At 36.0% G+C, this 17,008-nt stretch overlaps 1 protein-coding gene and 1 long non-coding RNA gene across 2 annotated transcripts; one reads left to right on the top strand and one right to left on the bottom strand.

The window, feature by feature from the left end:
• Positions 1-3: 3 nt before the first annotated feature.
• LOC137394503 (uncharacterized) lies at positions 4-8,605 on the bottom strand. Its single transcript, XM_068081227.1, has 11 exons — positions 7,049-8,605; positions 6,020-6,089; positions 5,391-5,454; positions 4,982-5,275; positions 4,352-4,489; positions 3,506-3,606; positions 3,045-3,135; positions 2,180-2,303; positions 1,686-1,822; positions 749-991; positions 4-443 (listed from the first exon to the last, which is right to left on the bottom strand). Exons 1-11 carry the CDS (start codon positions 7,110-7,112, stop codon positions 420-422), a joined length of 1,350 nt encoding a protein of 449 aa, XP_067937328.1. The 5' UTR covers positions 7,113-8,605; the 3' UTR covers positions 4-419.
• A 5,524-nt stretch (positions 8,606-14,129) lies between these two features.
• On the top strand, positions 14,130-16,452 carry LOC137394984 (uncharacterized). The gene is made up of 3 exons (XR_010978424.1): positions 14,130-14,263; positions 15,258-15,333; positions 15,988-16,452. It is a non-coding gene; the product is annotated as an uncharacterized lncRNA (long non-coding RNA).
• The last annotated feature ends 556 nt before the right edge of the window (positions 16,453-17,008 follow it).

The raw sequence follows: 17,008 nt of genomic DNA, 5'->3' as shown, positions 1-17,008 counted from the left end.
ATATTTTTAAACAGCGAGTATATATAATTTATTATTAACATTTAATAAAAGCACTAAATAACTCGAAAAACACACACAGCATTTAATAAAAGCACTAAATAACTCGAAAAACACACACACCATTTAATAAAAGCACTAAATAACTCGAAAAACACACAGCATCTGTTTGATCAAGATCGATTTAGAATAATAATTAAAAAAAACTATCTACAATAATATAAAAGAGAGCACGATTCCATAAAATCCATTGAGTAAGCCCAAACCCCAAATCACGTAAATAATTCGCTCTAAAAGTGGTGTCACTTTGGCATACTGGATTGGAAAGGTTACTATTTCGTGTGAATTGTGTTCTATGAATTTTGTTGTTATGTTTTAGACTTATAGCGTTCCAGGCTTTGCCGGCACTTGCTTTTCTTCGCCTACTCATCGTCGGCTCGGCTTTCCTGCAAAAGAGAAAAAAAATGTTTCTATGATTTATGATAATTCCAACATGAAAAATAAACGTTAAAAATAAGACTAGGAAGACGGCAAAAAGCTCGACCAATGAGTTTAGGATATGAGTGTTCTCGGAAATTTTAGTTTCAATGATTTTACAACTGGTTGAAATCGTTTTTTGCGCCAAAAGTTACATTTTGGAGTTCTCTTCTCATGAATTATATGATAAATTGCTACCATAGAAATTCATTCGAATCCTACTTAGTTTTTCGACAGATATAAAACTAGCATAGCTGAGTCATTAGGTACTCACCCGCTTCATTTTTTCCATAAATTTGTCGACAGACAAATACTTGCTTCCCTTTCTCACGGTGCTGGAGCCCAAGAAGGTAAACTCCAGCAGCTGGCCAAACTTCTTGGCGTCGCCAAACTCGATGTCCCCAATGTAAAATACTGCCAGAAGTTTTAGCAGGACGAGAGGGTCCTCACTAACGCTTAACTTTTCCCCATCCACACAGAGTTTCCCAAATTTGAGGTGGGGAAGAGAATGGCTTACCTAAAACAGTAAAAAGTAAGTCAGATTGGAGCCGAAACCAGTCCAGCCAATTTATGACGTCAACAACATGCCTATAGAAACATCCTAATAACCTCTAACACGCTGAGTTGGAGTTGCGAACCCATAGCCGGGCTAATGTATGACGTCAACAACATTCCTATAGAAACATCCTAATAACCTCTAACACGCTGAGTTGGAGTTGCGAACCCATAGACGGGCTAATGTATGACGTTAACAACATTCCTATAGAAACATCCTAATAACCTCTAACACGCTAAGTTGGAGTTGCGAACCAATAGACGGGCTAATGTATGACGTTAACAACATTCCTATAGAAACATCCTAATAACCTCTAACACGCTAAGTTGGAGTTGCGAACCCATAGACGGGCTAATGTATGACGTTAACAACATTCCTATAGAAACATCCTAATAACCTCTAACACGCTAAGTTGGAGTTGCGAACCAATAGACGGGCTAATGTATGACGTTAACAACATTCCTATAGAAACATCCTAATAACCTCTAACACGCTGAGTTGGAGTTGCGAACCAATAGTCAGCCTAATTTATGACGTTAACAACATTCCTGTATAAACATCCTAATAACCTCTAACACGCTAAGTTGGAGTTGCGAACCAATAGTCAGCCTAATGTATGACGTTAATAAGTTACCGAACTAAGAAATCCACTCACTTTGTGTTCGGGTGTTTCGGCCAGCATCTTTTTGTCTCCAAGGCGCTTTCCAATCACGATCACCAGTTTCTCAAATCCATAATCATTCGCTGCAAACAAAGTATTTTTGTTATATTTAAACTTTTTTTGACTACACACTACCAGGTAAGACCTCCAACAATAGAGACTAGTTCTTGTTTAAGCTGCTGCTGACTCGGTCTCCAATAATATATAACATTTAAAGTTTCAGTTAATCCCAAGACTAAGACATTATTCTTTGAGAAACTATAAAGAGTGACGAGTCTAGTCAAGTTTATTTAAAATTGTGCTTTGGAAGTAGGTAGCCATCTTCAGCTCATGCAAATTGGTATTCGGTGCAGGTTGTATTGCAAAGACTTCGCTTGTAGCTTTTTAATATCAATCCACTAAAACACTACGTGAGACCTGGGCTCAAAATAGGATACTGGGAGAATGGGCAAAATTTTGAAAGTTCATGTTATTTTGGAGAGTAATACTTACAAAAGCCTCCTGTCCATAAATTGGCCACTCAACAACCATGCCACTCCAACCATCTTTCATGTTCTTAAAAGCCTCTTTCCTAATAGACAATGATGGACGAAGCATCTCCTTTACCGCACTCTGCAATATGAAGACTGATTATAGAGTTCTTATAGTTTACTGTGGTTAAAGTTAGGGCATCATCAACGAAAACTACAAATTTTATTCAACTTGCTATAAAGGGTGAAAAGTTACCATAAAAATTTCAACAATAATCAAGTTTAGCCGTGCCATCAGGGAGTATATAACTGGTTACATAATAGATTGTTAGAAAAATGTCCACCTTTTCAAAGAAGTGGAACCCTAAAAGCCGTGACACTGACACTCCATGCCTCATTATAATATTATTCGAAACGCGACTGTCAGTGAATGCTGCCATTAGAAATATAAGCAAATCTTTAATTTAGAAGCGATTTTGGCGGCGACAAAGTGGAGCCCGATCATTAGCAACAATGATGTATAACAAGAATGGTAATACCACAACAAAAATTACTTGAAACATTTAGCGGATGAAACAAAAGGCGCTCGAAAGGCTGTTGCATAATCAAGACTCCCTCATATATTTTAAAAACACAATAAAGCAAGCTGCACACACCTAAGAGATCTACTGAAAGCAACACAAGATGTTGGTTATAAATTAGTACCACTAGCCTAGATCAAATTTGTGATCCTCATTGTCTGCGTTGGAGTTGCACCCACTATAAGCGGCTACTTCGATCTTATTTTATAGTGGGGGTAACTCCAACGCAGACAATGAGGATCACAAATTTTTATCTACCGCTAGCCCCTGATACTCTTATTGAGTAAACTATGCTACCTTACCTGTGGAATTGTGTCAAGATTTTGAACCCGCAAATTCCTCTTTTCCTTGCTCGGAGAAACCACTAGTGCCTCTGCCCTCACCACTATATCCCTGTAAGAAATTAAAAGATGAAAATTATGGCTACAGAAGACAAAGTGTTTGTCGCATTTTTATGAGTTATATGAGTAGAAATCTTATGAAACATTGAGATGTCTATTTGTCCTTGCAAAGGGAGGGGGATGTGCGGATAATAGATTACAATGATTCACTTCAAACAAAGATCAAAAGCTTAACATACATAAAAAACATATTATAATGCTTATAACATACATAAACATACAATATTATAATGCTTATCATCAAAACCTAAGACGTCAATATAAATTGCGATTCTGATTGACTATTCATCTCAAACGGTAAATTTTAAATTATTTTTATGACGTCAACAATAAAGAGGAGAATTAACAAGTAAAATACGAACCCGGTGACCGAAGCAGCAGGTTCTTGATCGAGTTTTTGTTTTTTCGCATAGTAGCTTCTTTTGTTTCTTACGCTGCAAGATAACTGTCTTTTGAAAACCTTCTACAAGCAAAGAATGTAGATCCTGATAAACTATAGATGCGCAAAAAAATAGTATGATTACAAAACTAAAAAGGGAGTATAAAAATATCATATGTGTATAGATTAGCTAGCATGAAAACCAGAGAGAGTTGCTCAGTTCTAGTCCATCAGACAGAATATTTTCCAATCATCTTGAAACAAATTTAAAGTTTACCCAGCTTTGGACTCTTGCAATGGTGGTTATGCAAATCAACGCTAGATTACACTGGCTCATAGCGTTTACTATGATAGTAAAAAAATAAAGCTAACCCTTCATTCCTAATATAAAGCTGAAATGAAGCTATGCCTCCCCAAACAACAATTAGAAGCTCAATCATTTCAGTTTCAGTTGCATAAATATCAACGGAAGGGCTTACATTTTCTGGATCACTTATTACACTTCTCATAATAAATATGAAAATATCACTCAATAGCCCATATTAACATTCATAGTGAATGCATGAAAATAAATGACAGAGTAGACAACTCCGACAGGTATTTAACAAGCATTAGGTATCTCTCTCCCTCCCTGAGAGGGTCAAATGCTTAGAAAATTTCTACATACACGAAATAACCCTTGATGGATAACGGATATGATGTAAGTTTCTGTATAATAAATTGTGGAAAGCTGCACGCCAATGCCAAGTATTGCTAAATGAATCTGCAGGACAGTAGGCTACATGCCCGGTAGTAAGTAGACCTATTCACGATTATAAAAAAAACTCACGTAGCAATCCTTATCTTCGGTATAGCTAGCGTCTTTGAAGATGTCACTCTTATCTGGAAATTGCCTCAGGACTTTTAGTACCACACTATCGTAGTTGGGTCTGCTGTGACTATGGGACCAATTAGCTTCCCCAATCGCCTGTGCAACCATTTTCCTGGTCTCTCGTCCAGTAAATTGAGGTACATTGAGCTCCTATAAAACAATAAAACTGAGTTCTTACTTACTATAGGGAAAAGCCATAGTGTATATTAACTTTTAAGGCAAATTACTTAATTAATTGCCTAAGGCGGAGTTTTTCTCATAGACAGAAAATACTGCAGTGTAAAATGCATAGTGTCTGCTCGAACGATAAAGTGTGACTACCAAGAGTTGCCCATTACAAGCGCTTTCAATCAAGGCTAACCTACTAAGATTCAACAATTCAAACAGCACCATACTTAGCAGGTCTAATGTACGTAAAAATTTACATTACAAATTTAAGTTGTGCAATCAATTCAACATTATCGACAGCCAAAGAACAGCCAACGAATTTAGACAGGTCGACAGGATTTATTTTCTCTAGCTAACCTCAATAAATATTAACAACAGCAACAACAACAACATAATTTACAGTATATTGCTGTTACTCACTCGCATAAACAATGGAGAGCTAGAGGGTGTTGAAACAGTCGCCTCAGCAGTGGCAGAGGCTGAAGCAATAGGTTCGGCGGCAGGTGATCCTGAAATAGCGGAAACAGCAGAGGAAGGTGTTGAAACCGCAGGTCTAGGTGTGGTAACCACAGGTCTAGGTGTGGTAACCACAGGTCTAGGTGTGGCCGGCATGGAAGCAGGTGGTGATGCGACCGCAGCGCCGAGTGTTGAAGCAGTTTCATTAGGTGTTGGTAGTGTAAGCGCAACAGAGGGGGCAGCACTTGGTAAGTTATTCTGAAAATGCAAAGACCAATAATAGAGGCGCCTCCGATATAAATGATATGCATAAAACTATTATACTCAACAATAATCAAGCTAAATTTTGCTAAAAGAAGAACGTAAAATTTACCTTTTGAACACTTTTGACAAGCTCTTTGAGTCTTCGTAGGTATTTCATACATTTCCCCAGAGAGCTATAAGGAAAGTTCACATACTTAACATAATGCCATAGTAATACTTACTAGTAAAGTTTACAGCATAGGTAAATGTAAATCCAAAACTGGCCATTTCAGAATGTCTTTTTGGATCCACATAAAAACGTAACGCAATGCAATCATAAGCAATTCTTAGCCAATTCTTAATTCTTCCTGTCATACAAGTTAAAATGGCGAACAAAAATGATTGACATTGCTAAAGCCTAAAACAAATTGCAAACCCTAGCTATCAACTAATCCATTTGGGGAGGTAATGTAGTTGATCTTTGTTCTTCGCCTAGACAGTATTTTTGTACTCCTTGGCAATAAGAACTCCTTGGCAAAAAGAAGCTGAGTTGCAAGTAGGCCTAATTTCTATTTGAACCACAGGCCGGCCAAGGTGTTTGGTAGCGCTCGGACGGTGGTGCTCGCCCGAGCACCACCGCCCGAGCGCTACCGAACACGTTGGCCGGCCTGTGATTTGAACAACCAACTGGCGGAGGTTATAACATAGACATGAATACCATGATCGCGTAGTCTATCAGACCAAACAAAGACAACTCACCCAACACCAAGCTGCTGAAGCTGCTCTGGTTGCAAGTCAGGTATCACTTCTTCATCAAGGATATCATTATCTAAAATGAATTCATAAAAAAATCAAACCATACCAGTCTTGTTGGAGGAAAATAATTCCTAGTGAGTTAACTTATATCCTTAATTAGAGAGAGCAGTAGCAGCAGCCCCCACAGACTCACAGAGTTAGAGTTGAATTCAAAGTTACAAAAAAATAGTGACAACCTAATCATTCCAACTTAATTCTAAATCATTGATTTGGGCACCAATGTTGAAGAACCTTTGAATACTCATTGTGGCTTCAATTAGGATTCAATCAACCCAGGCTTGAATTGTGTCGGCAGTAATCTTTTCTCAATTGAAAACCTCTGAATGTTCTTACAAACAAAATTTCCTTCATGACTTCTATCAAAGACTAAAGAGTTGTATGTGGGATACATACAACTCCTTGCTCCTATCAATATGTCTGTTGCGTTGCATAGGCCTGCATCAAGAACTCCCTGCATGCATATAGCTATCTATTTAATTATGATAAATAATATTCATTCATTGCATATAAATAGGTACGCTTTAGATCTTCTACTGTTCGGGTGACTGCTCTCAAACATACTACTTTATGTAGCGATTAGGCCTCTCTCACAAAAGTAAAAAATATTATTGTTTCATGTTTTCTATAAAAAGGGATTGTAAATTAAAAGAAAGTTGAAACTTGACTTAATAAAGCGAAGAGCCTTTTAATTTAGGTTGATTTCAAGGTCTTGATTTCAATTCAGAAACTTAGGCCTACACCTTTCATTTGTCTAATCCTAGATAGTTGTGATTTTGATTCTGATGATGATTACCCGTTGGGTATGAAACTACTAGTAATAAAATGTTTTAAACGAATTCTATTTTAATATATTTTACGCTTTGTTCAACATTGGGCACTTTAGTAGATGCCTACTTCCAAAGTATATAAAATAAAAATTATCTCGTTGAATTTTAGTGATCAAGTCAAACTATAAATGTAGCGTATACTCACCAAGTAATATTTCGTATGCCGCTGTATCGCCTATCTCTTCAAAAAGGGTTTTGAATTGTTCCATTATTGCAGAAAGTTTGTAACGGCTATTGCTAAAAATCTTAGCCCAACGGATTCAAACGCCAAAGTACTGTAGGTTCAACGGTTACGATACAGTATTCTGACTTGAAATGAACCAACTACACCAAAATTATAGTATTCTCTCTTCATAGCCAAGCCTACTATATTTTATTGGACAAGCTTTCAGCCTAAACAATGACTGCATTGCTATTGGTCTATTGCAACCAATCACATTGTTATTGTCTTGCCTATGATAACCCTTGATAATAAGTTTTATCTGAGTTTATAGATTAGTCCATAAAAAATGGTAGATTGCTTTTGCAATTTTAAAACTTGTTTTAGGACATGTTGTTGACGATACTGCTGTTGAATATATTTCTGCGAACCCGAATCCTGGATCTTGTGGAGGCCCAGTGGACTTTCACTTCAAACTGCCCTATCTTGTACCGAATTCCGACTTAGGCAAGAAATTGTATAGGATATATGTTGGATTTTTGTAATAAGTGTTCTAATATGCCAATTTTCTTTCTGAACAGATCAGACTATAGGGATATTTTGATATTATTTTGTTATTTCAACAAAGTGTCCTCTGAAATGTTAGTAACACTTGCTCTCATTGAGCCATTGGTATTTTGAATAATTGTTAATATTCCAATTTTAGGAAATGCTTTATAGCTGTTCCATATGTGGATTTTCTCACAATTCAAATAAAGTCTTCACTCTCCATGTCATCCGAGTTCATAAACATGATCCAAGGTTTCGGATAACATGTTTCTGCGGCATGAGTTACGGAAGGTATGATATGAAGTTGGCCCTAAAGTCCTATTTGGTATTTTTAAATCTGGCTAATAAATGTCATGTCATATGATAAGGGTTCTGTTTTGAAATTGAGCTAACCATAATGTAAAAGCCCCATTGGAATCAATTTGCCTGATAGGTTGTCAATTTAAAATACACTGAATGGTAGTTGCTTGTTTTACAGCTATCTCAGTTATAGAAGGCACGTTCGTAGGAAACACAAGGACACTGAAACTCATATTGAATCAATGCCTTTAGAACCAGTTGTAGAGCCAGTTTTAGACCCAGATCCGCAATCTCCTCATCATCGTAACAGTAAGTATAAACTCATTATCAGGAAATTCAGACACTATTGGCACATTCTTCCTAAAATTATATTTTTCTCAAAATGGACATGCCAGTCAACAATAAAACGCAATCTTATTCTTGTTAATTGTTTCAGATGAGCAAACTGTTAGACCTCCTTCACTGGAGAAGAACTGTGCCAAATTTATGCTAAGTCTTGCAACAAGTAATATTCCCAATGTACACATTGAAAAGATTGGTTCCACTGTCACTGAGCTGTTGAATGAACAGAAACGATTGTTAACGGATACAGTGCAAAAAGAACATGGAATAGATGTTGGCGGTTTATTCCCCTGTCATGGATTCACGCGTCTAGCCACTCAACACACTAGAATGCGATACTTTAAAGAGAAGTTCAACCTAATTGTGAGTTCTTAATGTGTTTGTACTAAAAAAAGTCAAATTTTAGTTGACACACTGAATCAAAAAAATTATCTAGCTGTTTGCTGCCTATAATCTAAGAATACAAAGCAAATTCGGAAAAGATGCTGATCAAATCCTTAATATTTTTAAACTAAAGAGTATAATATAGGCCTATAATTCTTCTTGCGTTAACTCTTGGGAGTTTTTAAAAGATTACGATCACTCAGTGTTTCATTTTAGTTAACCCTTTCAGCCCTAATTATTTTCCAGTTGAGTGCCCCCCTGGCCTAATTAATTTTTCACACTCAATATTTAATAAAGTGAGGTGTGTTAGATTGAGCATAAATAAAGCTGCGTTCAAGATAAATGAAAATAGTTTTTTGTAACTTGTTGGTAACATTCTTAGCTACATTTTGATACTAACATATACACATTAGGTTAATCTATATAGGATGTTATTGATAAGATTCAAATCAATACATTTTTTGGAAATCGAAAAGTCTAAGTTTGGCTGCTACTACAAGTCAGCTTTTTGGTTGATAACACTTCAGTAACATATTAGGATAACAAGAAAAGGTGTTATCATCAAGTTGCAAAAAAAAATTTGGAGTTCTAACCAATAGAACTGAAATTATGAGCCTATACGCAATATTATGGCATAATGTAGTTTCCGTTCCATTGTTCAATCAATTGGTATATAAGGTCTATATATCATATTTACATTCTATAAGGACAACATTTATTGCAGTTATGATAATAAACACGAGATGCAAACAACTGGAGTACAAAACTAATATAATGTATCGTTTTTATCAACTAAAATTGTGAAAAGATTTGTCAAATAAAATTTTTTTATTCGAAAAATTTAAAAGTTATAACTATTTAGTAATTTTGATGTTGTGCAATTGAAACCCACTTTGTGCTACTAATAAACGGTCATAGTGTTGTTGTAGATCACTGTCACTGCTAAATTCTTCACCTGAACTAATTATTACGTTAGATTGTAAGATTTAGCCGTTGTCTTTCGGCAAACGCATTCAATATGGCGACCTCCAGAGTTGAAGTTTGAAATCTATCACAGGATTTGCCTAGTAAAATGCTTTTATCCAACCACATTTCTGGTATCAAAACAATCCTCAGACTGTTATCTTTCGAAATAAAGCTATAAAAAAACGATAAACACAAAAGGAGTATCAATAAAGTTACTCAGAAAGTGTCCCGAAAGTGTTGGCTTCAGGCCCAAGTGTGAACAACTTCTCCCGAAATAGTTGGCATCAGGGGTGAGAGGGTTAATGCTTTAGTGTCACAGAGTCCATGGACGTATATTAGCATCCATGAGTTACGAGTTTTCGTGTTGAAATCTCTAGTGTGATAATTGTAATGTAAACAAAAGAACAATGCTGTGACTGTGAATCATAATCATAGTAATAAAGGGTTATCTATGCAGTGAATTTAAAAATTAGCATGATATTTATGCCATAATATATATTAATTATGGCAAAATAGTGAGAATAAGGGCTCATTCTTGATCAATCTTTTCAAACTAGTGTGTTGAAAATTGCTGAATATAGCCCCTGTCACGGAGTGATAGCAAATATGTAATATAAAAAGTCAATGCAGTCCTGGGGCATATTAAAAAATATATTTGACCCACTAGTTATCCTGAATGATTGAGGCCGCGCAGCGGCTGAGGGAGCGCGCTGGCGGAGAGGGTCCGGGAGGGGCGCCCGAGCGCCCTTCCAGTGGGGGGTCCGGGGGTCACACCCGGAAAATTTTTTTCTAAAATGGTGAACATTTACAGCATTTCAGAGCGTTTTGCAAGATTCTACTGAGTCCACAAATAACCAAAATTCGAACATAATATATAATATAAAACAGTCAAAAGTTAAAAGCGAGTACGTATAAAACTACAAATGTATTTCGTATGGTCAAAAACTAGATTTTATATCAAGTTTTTAACCATACAAAACAGATTTGTAGTTGTATATGTACTCGCTTTTAACTTTTGACGATTTTATATTATTTTAGCTCCCAATACCTATATACTATATATCTATATGTCAGTGTATTATGATGGCGCTAGAGATTTAAACAAAACTAACTAATGTCGATTGGCTCAATGACAGCAACATGTTATCTCATAATCTCCTTTGTGATCTTTACTAGATTTAATCATGTTAAGGCAATACAAAGAGGTACTGTTATGTTATGCAATAATACATGATCTCACTAATGAGTTTTGGTTATTTGACCCACTAGTGAAATTTTCACTCACGAAAACTCGTAACTCGTGCCCTGTCAAATACGCCCCTGAATTGCAGTCAATTGACAATATTCACATTAGATCACTTGCCTTGGAACCATTGGGGTGTTTAGAGAAATAAAGATATGATAAAAGCCTGTTTGGAAATAAGCCTCTTTCGTTTGAATTTTCCTTAAAGTGTACACCAACCAATTAATTGTATCCTAACCTAAATGTCGTGTTGTGGCTTGTAGGAATCGACTCCAATTCGCTACAACAACACCGCTAGAAGACCATTTTACTATGTATCCGTACTATCAACTCTCCAGGTAAATACTTGTGCGCTTAATAACTGCAAACATGCAAGATAACTTCTGAGAGAAAATATATGAAAAAGGTTGTCAAATGTGCTGCGCTTGTCATAGTTCTGCGATTTCAATAAGAATTGATTCCTGCTAATTACCGTTAGTGAACTGGCTATGGACAAGTAATTTTTTCAGGATTAGCTCTTTAAATTTTTTTCAGTGACACAGCTAAGTTAGTGTAACAAGTTAGGTTCCCTAGGTTGATAGTTGGTCTACAGTTAGTGAGTTTATTTATAGTGACTTATTTTGCTAATTGGCTTGGCCATGTTCCCATTGTACTGAACATATCTTTATTTCAGACCATTTGTAAACCTAATTTGCTAATGATTATGTAAACAAAGAGCGCCTTAGCTGTTCCCATCAACAATATAGCAATGAACAATAAAGCACTTGTCACCCTGAAGAGTTGCTCTAATTTATCAGACAAATATAAACATCACACAATAGGGTTCCATGAGGAAATTGAGTCATCTTTGACTAGAAACACAACATTGTCGACCAACTATCATCACCTCATGGAACCTAACTAAATGCTAAAAGTACAACCAACATTTTGCTTTCAAAATTATGCAAAAAAGCTTTAGTCTATGTTCTCATGTATTCATTCATCTGTTTGCAGATAATGTTAGATAGTCCAGAAATCCGGAATGTAGTACAGTTTCCAATATTCTCTCCAGATGGGGCAATCAATGGAATGCCACTACAGCCAACTGCCAACAGTTTATGTCACTTAAACTACAGCCATTGGAGAGTTTATAATTTCTCTCAACTGTTATTATTATATCTATTGTTAACCTAGCTAGGCCATAAACAAATTATTAGTTGGTTAATACAGGCTAAGTGTTTTGTGGACCATTTATTCAGCAAAACCGTGCCGAAATACTTTCCATGTCTCTCGCCTTTAAGAAAGCTTCGTCAATAACTCCAACCTTGGCTTCAAATAAAGTTATGTCTCAGAAGTTCTCGAATACCCGACAACGCGAATAACTCATAAATAACTCACTTTAAATGTGGTGCCAGGTTAGCCATAATGATAATCCTATTACTCACTCTAAATTTTGTTGCCACTCAATATGGCTAGTATAATAGAAGAGATGGAGGTATAGAGCTCTACCTTAGCTTAGGACAATTAAAATAATCCTTTGAATGAAGACTTATGAATAGGATTTTTAATTGAATAAAATAACTTTGAAAGTTGTGACATCAGTTGTGCATGCCAATGCTGCACCGTTTTGTTTGAGAGGCTAACCCAGCACCTTGAAGTTCGAGCAAAGGTTTAAATTTCACAGGTTACACAAAAACTAAGTAGCCTATTTATGCTTTACTTGAATTTTATTTTTAATAGGTCTGATTACGCATGTAATTATAGTCAATTTACCAATTGGTAGACACATTTTACTGATAACCACAAATGGCTCTCCGAAAGCTCAAAGTCTAATAGACCTACTCCAGTCTCAGTGCTTTTATGAAGGCTACCGTGAAAAATACAAAAATATTTCCCAATAATCAAGTGGGGCATTATGTAAACAGCTTTTTGCTATTAATAATTGTTTCGACAAAATATTACTTTAGAATTTTCCTCAAAGTGGATGGTGAGGAATGAAAAGCGAAAAATGAAATTTGTCGCACCCATCACTTTGCTCGTTTCCTCAACGAATCTCCGTAGACTCATCAAGGAAGCTGCTCTACAATCTTGCATCGAAGAGAATATGAGGCTCATTATGAGGCGGGATTAAACCACTAATTAATAGTCCTAATCATGCATCTAATTCTAAATTATGCCAATTGGTAATCCACATAGCAGCTTTTTTATATTACGGGAAAAGTGTTGGGAGCAGTTTTAATGATTATAATCTATCCCAACTTTGGTTACTCAGTTTTGGACTTTGGTTGGCGCCATAGCTGCCAAGTCTCCCTTTTTGAGAAGGATATTTCTGATATTTTGGGTAAATTTTCCTCTCCACACGCGATTAGCTATTTTTTTATTCAATAATATTAACAGAGTGTCATACACTATCAGAAAGAGGGCATGAGAGAAGTCCTTAGACACACATTCAAAGTTTTACAGGGTGTAGGGTATGAACCTCAGTCGTTTAAATCCAAAAAAGCTAAAAACCTCACTTTTTCAAATCACGGTTACTTGGCACCTATGGTTGGCGCTCATTCCTATTTTGTTGACAATATCTTTACTGACACTGTAAGGTCATTCATTCAATGTGCGTTTCCCACAGTTTCCCAGCCATTTGTGAGTTTATGATTTCCCTCAACTGTTATTATATCTATTGTTACCCTAGCTTGGCCATAAAAGGATTATGAGTTGGTTAATATAAGCCTTGGTGGGATCTATGAGTTGAAATCTCCTCAGACCACTGTTATTCAGCAAAACGGCACCAAACCATTTCATTATATAAAATCCATTAAGAAAGCTTCGTTCATAAAGCCAACCTTGGCGTCAAATAAAGTTAAATCTCAGAAGTTCTCGAATACCCGACGACGCGAATAACTCACTTTGAAAGTGGTTGATTGTCAAAGAAGCATTAAAATTTTCATCGGTAAAAGCCAGTTTGATGTCAGAAGGAGTGTTCTTTAAACATCGTCATTCCAAAGAGAAAATTAAAAATCAGACTTGGCGACCATTAAAACCCTCCACTTTTGGCTAATCGTGTCTCACTAAAATTTATTTTATTATACCAAAACACCTTATTTTTTCTTTTTATTTAATGGCCTTCAATAATCTCTGCAACTGCTGTATATAACCGAAATTCAAATAACATTTTTCTAAAAAGTAATACTCCAAAATCCAAATATTAAGTAATTTTAAAAATCTAATCTGAACTGCTTTCCCCTGCGGCTGTAATAAAGGCTAAATAATCTTGAGACATCAAAAATACAGGTTTTATAACTTTTTCAGTGAACCATCAGAGAGCAAATTTATGATCAATGGGCAAATAACACCTGTCTATGACATCGTAAGCCTACAGAGTTTTACAAGAACCCTAAAGAGTCAATGGAGCCGAAGAGCGAAAGGGTCTATTTGTAACGGTATGACTTGTCCCTTCTTAACAAACGTATTAGCTTGTTTTACACCAATAGTCAGGGCCAGTAAGATTATAGGTGTCTGTACTATTGAATAAGCAACACAGTGTAGGCTAGGAGGTATGATGGATCCAAAAAACTTTGACAAACCTTTTGTGTTAGCCTACACGCCCGTTGCAGTTAACCGGTTATTCTTCATGGGATAGCAATTCTGTTATTAATTATTTATATTATAAACCATATTATATCCCTCTAAACAGAGTTACCTAGCTATTTTTGGAGCAAGCAGTTAGGAGTACCTCCTAAATTTACCACTCGATATTTTTGTCCAGGCTAATTAATTCCAAATGACTTGCATTACCAACAGTGTTGCAGTTTGGGTAGGTAAGCCGACAGCTGATTGCCATTGAGAATATGGGAATGTTGCGGTGCTGACAGTATCAGAAAAAATATCGCATGCCAACATCAGAGATATAAGGCTGCAATATGTAATGTGTTTTCACCAGACTGACTTGCCACCGTCAGTTTTGGCTCCATTTGGATCTTACAAGCTAGAAAGTAATGTGGTTGTGCTGACAACTCCTTGATACTTTCAGTATTATACAAATTTCTATGCAGGTTGATTTCACTAAGGATAAAGCTATATACCATTGCGTCTCTTAGTTTGTGAACAGCACCGCTTTATTATTATAATTTTATGATTTTTATAATTTAAATATTTTGTTGAGAAAGCTATGCAATAAATTTAGCCTTAGTGGCAAAAAGCTGTCAACATCCAATCCAACGCCAAACTGCACAAATATAATAACCCTCTCTAAGATGCTCTGCGACAACCGTTTAGAATTATTTGCTGTTTCCAAACGAATAATGACTAAAAATTTTCTATCTTTCTGAAGAACATGAAAAAACACAGTGTTCACTTGAAGTTCCGATGAGATTAACCCTGTACTATATGTATACTAGTTAAAGCCACATTGTATGAGACGTGATATTTTTTCAGATTTCGCCAGGAAATGTGTGGCAGATAAGCTAAGTGGAGGATCAAGGATACCAACAGAAAACCTGTGATGCCGACAGTAAGCGCTTAGATAATCCTATTTTTTTTAACTCAAGAACATAGATTTATTATCTTTAGGCCTACATTGATATTTTTATGTAACTGAAACGACTTGAGCTTCTAACTGTGGTTTGGGAAGACATAGCTTTATTTTAGCTTTATATTAGGATTTGACTTTGAGGCTTATCAATCGTTATTGTAATATCATAGTACTCAATGACGCTCACGATTCAATGAGAGTTGCATGAAAACTCTGAGCTATCTTTACTCACATCAAATATATATTTTTAAATTAAAAAAAAACATTTCCACAGCAGTCAATGTTCTTCAATCCAATCATGAGCATGGGTCATTATTGTTGGTAATTCTTATACATTTACTTTGCTAGTGATAAATGCAATAAATGGCATACCGGTATGAATTTTCATGACATATTTTAAAATTAAAAATAACAATATCTTTGGTTAGGCAGACCACTCCCATTGCAATATCCTAGTTGTGATTAAAAACTTTAAAAAAAACTTAATTTTTATTAGATATTCTTGTATCTTACCCCTTTTTACAAGGGTAGATAATATTGAACCTCCAATTCTGTGCAAGGAGGCCGCATTTTCGTTGCCCGTAAATATATCAATTGACGCCAGTTATGGAAATTTTGTTCATGATATGACAGGTCACCGCTTGGATTCCCAACCCCGTGTGTTCGGATCAGCATGGTAATCATAACAAGGAAATAGAGATATACCAGAAGTTATCTTGGCATGTCGGTAGCGGTAGCAGGGCAGTATTTATAATATAATATCTACATCTACTCTGCACTTTGAATTAACCCACTTTATAGAATGTATCCGGCAGTTTGATGGTTAATAAGACTTGTGTGGTGAAAGTGTAGCATAGGCTAAATAAGTCAATTAAATCAACATATTATTTGTATTTTCAGACAGTAGACGCGTTCTCGGTTGTGTCAAGTTGATGTCAGAAATAGACTACAAGAAGAACTCCTCATACGCCAAAAAAATTTCACTCTCAGGTGAGCACAACTATAAAACTTAGTTCTGTAGATGGCAAACCTTTGGAGCAAGCCATCCTTTTTGCAGAATACGTAGGTCCACTAATGATCGCCACTAATCGAGAGATAATTGCACTTTCACATTAGTTCTACTAGTAGATAGGCTCAAAAATCTTAGGACATCTTAATGCAGAGCAGTATGCCTGTTGTTCACATTGTTTCAAAAGAATTGAAGCGGGTTTACGATGCTTCAAAGAAAAAAAGATACATGGGCTGGTGAAGTCACAATGGTCCTGGTCTGCACTGCACTGCCGACTTGTCGATTATCACAATTGCATATTTTCCGAGCCATTGTCGATAAAATGAAAAATGAGATTTTAATTGTGAAATTAAGTTAAAATGAACGATCCACACTAGCTAAATTAGTAGCAATAGCGAGAGAGGACAATTCCACCAATTATCAATAGCTGCACTCTATGTTAGTGGTGTGAAATTTCCAACTCTAAAATGCTATAACACTTATTACCAGCTGGTTTACTGTTTTGCGGTCTATTGAAAACTATGAGTATGTAATTTTCTTGCAATTCACATTATTGAATAGAAGAAGATAATTTTTTGCGAGAAAGTTGAAGTTAGGGTAAAATGCACTATTCTCTGCGAAGTGGGAATAGTTTGGGTATACGCA

The sequence above is a fragment of the Watersipora subatra genome, chromosome 4 (assembly GCF_963576615.1).
Source record: "Watersipora subatra chromosome 4, tzWatSuba1.1, whole genome shotgun sequence".
In the NCBI taxonomy this organism is placed as follows: Eukaryota; Metazoa; Bryozoa; class Gymnolaemata; order Cheilostomatida; family Watersiporidae; genus Watersipora; species Watersipora subatra.
Note: the sequence above shows the minus strand (reverse complement) of the source record. Positions and strands in the feature narration are given on the sequence as shown.

Coding starts and splice junctions, on each gene's coding strand:
- LOC137394503 (XM_068081227.1), bottom strand. CDS start 7,112: ATGGAACAATTCAAAACCCTTTTTGAAGAGATAGGCGATACAGCGGCA. Junction 5,276..5,390: donor TTGTCAAAAGTGTTCAAAAG/GTAAATTTTACG, acceptor TTGCATTTTCAG/AATAACTTACCAAGTGCTGC. Junction 2,304..3,044: donor ATCTTGACACAATTCCACAG/GTAAGGTAGCAT, acceptor TTCATATTGCAG/AGTGCGGTAAAGGAGATGCT.